Source organism: Equus przewalskii, chromosome 1 (genome assembly GCF_037783145.1).
Source record: "Equus przewalskii isolate Varuska chromosome 1, EquPr2, whole genome shotgun sequence".
NCBI lineage: Eukaryota > Metazoa > Chordata > Mammalia > Perissodactyla > Equidae > Equus > Equus przewalskii.
The window spans coordinates 148,008,754-148,016,071 of record NC_091831.1 but is presented as its reverse complement, the minus strand read 5'-3'; the positions used below and the strand labels follow the sequence as shown (position 1 = coordinate 148,016,071).

The 7,318-nt window shown below is 53.4% G+C and overlaps 1 protein-coding gene across 1 annotated transcript; it reads left to right on the top strand.

Moving 5' to 3' along the window:
* Positions 1-236: 236 nt before the first annotated feature.
* CHAC1 (ChaC glutathione specific gamma-glutamylcyclotransferase 1) lies at positions 237-6,394 on the top strand. Its single transcript, XM_008509202.2, has 3 exons — positions 237-4,371; positions 4,777-4,812; positions 5,268-6,394. Exons 1-3 carry the CDS (start codon positions 4,141-4,143, stop codon positions 5,667-5,669), a joined length of 669 nt encoding a protein of 222 aa, XP_008507424.2. The 5' UTR covers positions 237-4,140; the 3' UTR covers positions 5,670-6,394.
* The last annotated feature ends 924 nt before the right edge of the window (positions 6,395-7,318 follow it).

Below are 7,318 nucleotides of genomic sequence, written 5' to 3'. Positions count from 1 at the left end.
ACTATTGTTCCCCATTTCACAGTTGAGAAAACTGAGGACCAGAGACAGTATGCCTGGGGTCTCCCAGATGGTAAATGGTGGAGCTGGGCTCAAATGTGAGCAAGCTGGGCTCAGAGCCCATGTCTGGGAAGGTTTTTCATCCATCTGGAATCAGCAGCTTTATAAACCGACTTCATTTAGCATAATAAATTAGCAGGATCCCCTAGCTCCTAAAATACACCCTTCCCTCGTTTCAGATAATTGTGCCCATTAACACCAGGAGTTGATTGCAGTGACTGGAATGAGAAGTGAGAAGGAACAGACCATAAGGAAATGAGAAGTGACCGCCTGAAGGGGAACAATGAGGAAAAATTAATTTGGGAAAGACCCAAAAAAGGAAACCACCATGTGTGCATCGTGTGCAAATCATGTGTGACTCTGCAAAGTGGAGGTGATTCTCTCTCATGCCCTCTCATGGGCTGGTACCTCTGTGGGCGTGACACCTGCAGCCCTTTCCTGAGGAGATTTTAGGAGGAAAGATGGGATAGTTGCTGCAGATGTTAGAGAGGAACTGGCTGAGTGGGATGGTTTACTGCCTGGGAGTGTTCCTTGGGAGGGAAAGGGACAAGTCTTGTTGGCAAGGATAAGCAAGGGGCGGGAACAGGCAAGACATGTTCCCGGGAAGGTGGCCAAGACCCATGGGCCAACTTTTGTGGGGATTCCTATTTTCGGAGGGTCAGGGTTGAGCCTGGTCTCCTCTGGACCCCTGGCCTTTTCCAGGTAAGACCTTCACTTCTTCCACCCTCTTTTGTGGAGAACCTTCCATGAGCCAGCACCATGTTGGTTCCCCTGGGCCTTCCAAGATGAAGTCTGCTCTCAGGGAGGTCTCAGGTTCGTTGGGGGTAGGGCGTCAAATGCTTATCAGCAAGGCAGCTTGGGGCTGGACTACCTGCTTCTGGACCCAGGCTCCACGCTTGCTGCTCCATCACCGTAAGTGGGTTCTCTAACTTTCCTGGGCCCCAGTTTGCTCATCTGTGAAATGATATTTACTTCACAAAGTAATGGATAAGGTTATGATTAGAATAGATGCGAAAGCATTTAGCAAACAGCCTAGCTCATGGTAAGCAGTGGATCAATGATTGTTTCTGTTGTAAGCAGGAGAGATCAGATAAATAAACAGAAGTGAGATAAAGGGTCGTGGGAGCACAGAGGAGGAAGTGCCTAACTCTGCCTGGAGCAAGAGCTGGTCGCTGATGACCTCACCAAAGGAGTAATTGAAACCTGGGGCTGTGGTTCAGCGGACGTCTGAGAACCGGCATCTTGAAGATGCTCCCCAGCTGATTCTGATATGTTATCTTCCCCTTAGTCACCAGAAAACCATTCATTACTCTTTAAAACTAACTTTTTATGATTAGAAATTACATTTCATGAGCTTTGGGAAATAGAGAAAAGAATCACCCGTAATCCCAATACCCCAACACATCCATCATTAGCATATGGTGCTCCCCCTCTCTTTCCTCATGCATCTTGTTTTTGTTGTTTTAAAAGTGTTAATCATAGTTCACGTGGTAGTTCATATTTTGCATTTTTGCCTAACTATGCAATCATAGGTATTTTTACTACATTCTTTTCATAATGGATTTTTATTTTTAACTTTTTTTCTAAACAGAAGTGGTTTATGTTGTCTTTAAAAAAAAATCCCAGATAATCTGAATTGGTATAAAAAAGAAAGTGAAAATCTCATGTAGTCCACTACTCAGTGGTAATCACTGAGCATTTCTATATGTTCTTCCAGATTTTTTTTTCTATGCAAATAAACACATACAGACTTTAAGTTTAAAAAGTTATATTATTTTATAACCTGCTTTTTCATTTAATTATACATCATAGATAGGTTTCCATGTCAATAAGAATAAGCATACATAATTGTTTCTAAAGACTGCACAGATTTAATTTTATGTCTATATCAAATTTATGTAACTAATCATTTATTGCTGGATATTTAAGTTGTTTTCTTTGTGTGGTGTGTGTGTGTGTGTGTGTCTTTCTCCACCATGTGGATTGACCATAATTTACTTAAACATTTAGCTATTTTTGGATATTTAAGTAGTTTTTCTTCTTTTGTTTTTGCTGTGATAAATAACAATGCATTGAAAAATCTTCAGGCATATGGCTTTTCCCATATTTTGAATAATTTCCTGGAGTGGAAGTATTGGGTCAAAGGGCAGGGACGTTTTATGATTCTTCATTTGTATCACCAAGCTGCTTTTTCAAAGGGTTGTTTGTGTCGATTCAGATACTTCCAGCAATGTGTTGGTACCAGTTTCCCTCCTCCCACTCCACCACCCACTGATGGTAGATGGAGGGGAGGATATTCTCCCTAAGAAACTAGCAGCAAAGGAGGTGTTCCTGGGGACTAAAGGGGGCAGGAGAGAGAGTAGACAAGATGGGAGAGTGAACATGGGGAATGGAGAAAAAGAGAAAGGAATGACCAGAAAGAACCATTTTGCCTGTAATTTTTTCCACATGGAAAAGTAATTCATGCACCTTGTAAAAAACCCAAACTTTTCCATAAATGTTTACATTTAATATTCAAAGTCCTCTTCTGGTGACAGGATCTGCTAACAGTTTAGGTATATTCTTCCAGATGATTTCTTTTACAAATATTAATGTATAACTTGTTTTGTTTTTAAAGAACTAGCTTCATACTATACACACCATAATGCAACATTCCTACTGGAGGATATATCTTCGTTGCCTTTGGAATGACTTTTTGAGCGTGCAGGCAGTTTTTTAGTTTAAATATCTAATTAAAATCCAGTGAGAAACAATGTTGCCCATTTCCCCTGCCGGAGAGCTCATCCCGGATCTCCTCAGCAGTGCCCCCTGCTCCGCCAGGGGCGGACCTTCTGCGGTCTCCAGTTCCCCTTTCCAGCCAGAGACATCTCCAGGAGGCGGCCCCTCGCCGCAGGTTAAGGGGTCAAGCCCAGACAGCCTGCAGACCCTCCATTGCTTTTGGTCGGAGGGCCTGTTGCCAAGGGAGAAGGCCAGTAGCTGCTCCCAGCCCTCTGGGGGCCTCAGTTCGGCCCTCCTTGCCCGCTGCTCCTGGAACCTCGGTGCCATAGGAGTAACGCAACCATTCTTGCAAACGTCTCCTGTCTGGGCAGAACTAAACCCATCGCCTCGGGGCAGGATTGGCTTGGCTTTCCTGTCTTCATGGACTCTCTCCGCCGGTCCGGCCACCACCGCCAAAGTGACGCGGCCGTTCCCAGCGCTTGGACCGGCTCCTCTTCGAGCCTGCCTGAGCTCAGGGGGTCCTGCACCTGGTCCGAGGCGTAACCCTCACGTGAGGCCCGCAAGCTCCGAGCGCCCGCCCTGACTCAACCTCGCAACCTCGGCAGAACCCCTGGCCAGCCCCGTGACTCAGTTTCTCCATTTGCTCATGCGGGCCATTGGCGTGAGGCACCAGTGCGGAATGCGGAGGGTGCCTCCGACGGCTTCTCCAGAGTGCGTGCTGTCAGGCAGAGCCCCAGAGACAGGCATCCACGCCGCCTAGAGCGCTCCTTCTGGACGTGCCCTGCACTGTCCCTGGTAACGAGCCCGTGCTGCCTGGGATGGCAGTGACTCGGCCAGGTGCACCAGCAGCAGGACTGCTGGAGAGACACCTGCCTGGGACCCGCCCGCCGTGGCTCCTGAAGGGCCCAGGCCATGGAGGGGCTGCCGGGGACACGACTAGCGCCCACCGCCCTCCGCCTGATGCAATCCTAGGCTCCCTTGCTGCATGCCGGAGCTGGGGAAACCTCCCCCGCCATTGCATCACGGCTGCCAGGTTTGCTACAGAGGCGGAGCCGAACCAATCAGCGGGCGCGCTGGCCAGGGGCCGGCCGCTCAGTTACCCATTCAGAGGGCGGCGCGGTTAGCCGGACAGCAAAGCCCGGAGGTGATTGGCTAAAAGGGTTTTGCCCCGCCCCAATCACCGCGGCAGCTGGCCGCGGTGGGCCGGGCCGCCCAGCCGGAGGGTTTAAAGGGCGCCTCGGACAGGGCTGCGCAGCTGGAGCGACCGAGCGGTGCCAGGCCAGGTGTGCGCGTCCGTCGGTCCTTCCGTGCCCGCGCCGGAGACCAGCCCCGGAGGCCGCCGGGCCCGTCCCTGTGCCCGGCACCATGAAGCAGGAGTCCGCAGCCCAGAACACCCCGCCCGCCTCGCCGCCGCCCTCACCGCCCGCGCAGCACCCCCGGGACCACGGAGACCCCCAAGCCCTGTGGATTTTCGGATATGGCTCCCTGGTTTGGAGGCCCGACTTCGCCTACAGCGACAGCCGTGTGGGCTTCGTGCGTGGCTACAGCCGCCGCTTCTGGCAGGGAGACACTTTCCATCGGGGCAGCGACAAGATGGTGAGCATCCAATCATCCCCGGGGGGAATGGAGGGGTGGGGGCAGGATCGTGGGCGCTGGTGCCCTGGAATGTCTGGGGCTCTCTGGGCAGACACTGACTCCGTGCTGATGGGAGAAATGTGTGAACCTGTGCCCGAGTTTGTGGCTTAAATTTACCTGCCCAGTGGATCACTGTGTGATGGCTGGGCTCTGTGATCCTGTGGCTTACCGTGTTGATGAATCTTTCTGTTTACCAGTCTGGGCCACTGCCGTGTGTCTGTTTCTCCTGCATCCATGCATCACTGCCTGCACTTGCCTGTGGATGAGTGGAGCTCTCTGAGGCCTGGGCTGGCAGGGTTTCCCCTGGCACTGATGGCAGAGCTGATTTCTAACTCATCTTTTTCAAAATCTTTATTCCTTTCCTAGCCTGGCCGTGTGGTGACCCTCCTTGAAGATCATGAGGTACGTGCTGGAGTCAAGAGAGGGACCCTGGGGCCCAGCATGGAGGGGTGCGGACAGGTAGAGCTCATAGTTCCTTGGCTGCAGGGTAGATTTGATGCCCTCTGGCCAAGAGGAAGGGTGGTCAACTCAGTGCTTCTCACAAAAGTCACCTGAGGATCTGTTCAAATACAGATTTTGATTTAATACGACTAGAGTTGGGCCTGAAACTCACATTCCTAACAAGCTTACAGGTGATGCCGCCAGTTCTCCCACCACACTCAGTGGGAATCCTGTTCGCTGTGGTGCTACACCGTCTCGTCAACCCTTATTAAGAAAGGAAGCATGAGGGCTTGATGTATTGCTACTAGACTGCTCATCAATCAGCCCTTCGCCCACCTCCCTTAGAGAGCACAGTCCTGGGGAGGGACCACCAAGGAGCTGTTGTCACTGACTCTGATGTCCATGTTTTCTCGTAGGGCTGCACTTGGGGTGTGGCATACCAGGTGCGAGGTGAGCAGGTGAGCGAGGCCCTGAAGTACCTCAACGTGCGTGAGGCAGTGCTTGGCGGCTATGATACCAAGGAGGTCACCTTCTACCCCCAAGATACCCCTGATCAACCCCTCAAGGCGTTGGCCTACGTGGCCACCCCGCAGAACCCTGGTTACCTGGGCCCTGCGCCTGAGGAGGCCATTGCTACACAGATCCTGGCCTGCCGTGGCTTCTCTGGCCACAACCTCGAGTACTTGCTGCGCCTGGCGGACTTCATGCAGCTCTGTGGGCCCCAGGCACAGGACGAGCACCTGGCAGCCATCGTGGATGCTGTGGGTACCATGCTACCCTGCTTCTGCCCCACAGAGCAAGCTTTGGCACTGGTCTGAGGGGCTGAGCCCCTGCAGGGAGTGCCTACGTGGATGTGGGGGCCAGGTCCCCACTCTGGTGCACACAGACAGACTTGGTACAGCTGGAGCCGGCTGAGAGGACTCGGGGGCGGTCAGGGGCTTCTCTCTGTAGGCCTCTGCCTGCCCGCCAGTCTCCAGCTCTCCTGCGTGACACTGACTTACACTTGAAACTATTTATTACACCATGTTGGTGTGGTGGGCGAGGTGGAGAGCCTGGCCTGGACATAGGGGCCCTGCTGAGCGGTGCCCCACTGCAGGTGCTTGGTGCCTGGCCAGATTACCCCCAGTGCTGCTGCTAACCCCACACCACCCCGGCCTCCACCTCCCCAGGGAGCCTCCAAGAGCCTTGACCCTCTGCCCCTTACCTACAGACCCACCATTCCCCAACCCTGGAAATACCACCTTCAAAACGTCCCAGCCTGCTGGTAAGGGACAGGAGGGAGTGAGGAGAGGGGGCCCTACAAGAACTGAGGCCCCTGCTAGCCCTGCTCATCCAGGTCCCCAGGACAGAGCTGGATCTGGAGCCCAGACACAGGCTGCTGAGGCTGGGCCTGGGCCTCTTACCCGTTTGACTTTGTTTCCTTGTCTCTGTCTGTCTGTTTGCTTGTCTGTCTGTTGGTCTAGTCCTGGGAAGCTCATCACTATAGGCACTGTCACCTTCCCAGTCTGTCCCAAACTGTTATCCATAAACTGATCTCTTATTATCCGTGCTGTGCTGGAATGTGGTTCTTTCTTCAGAGGAGGAGCTGGGCCGACTGAGGTGGTGAAGCCTGGAAGGCTCATAAGAGGGGAAAGCCTCCCTCTTCGTCTCCCTTCTTCCCTCCCAGGGAGGGGGCGGCTGAGCAGGCAGGACTTCCAGGTTGCACTCTCCCATGGGCGCCATTCATGTCTTAGTGCATGCCAAGAATGCCCCTGAGTTGTGCAGAAATCAGCCCATGTGGCTCTACTGGGGGCAGCCCAGTCAGCAGTGTCCTTGCCACCAACTTAGTGCTCTGTGTCTCCTTCCATCTGCCCTGAAGAGGCTGGCAGGCTTGGAACCCAGACCAGAGTTCCAACCCAGCCCCTTCCCCTCATCGGCCCAGTGACCTCCAGAAAAGTAGTCAGCCCTCCGAGCGTCAGTTCACTAGGACACTGTGTGACATGTGTTGCGGCTGCTCTTGTGGCTGGTGTCCTGGATTTGGTGTCCCCAGCAGGGTCAGCTCTGACCCGTTTGGGCAACTGTAGTGCCTGGGGAGGATGTCCATGTGTTGGCGGCCTTGTCTTGGCCAAGTGTGGCATCTAGCCAGGTTCTTCTGGGACCTCAGTCAGGGCAACACAGCAGGAGGAGGCAGCCGGTGGCAGGGAGCCCTGGGCACCACCTCCCGGGCCTCCTGTGCTGGGGCAGGGCCAGACGGCCAGTCTGGGTGCTCAGAGAGCCCTGCTCTATTCTGAATGGGGGTGGGGAGGGCTGCCTGTCAGCTGCACATGGGCTCGCATTCTTCAGGCCATTAATTCAGCAAGTATTTACTGAGCTGCTTACACCAGGCACCGATCTAGGCTCTAGGGACACAGCAGTGAGGAGCCCTCCTCCTCAGGGAACTTGGAGCCTGGGAACTCTAAATAGTGACCATCCAGTGTGAAATGTGCCG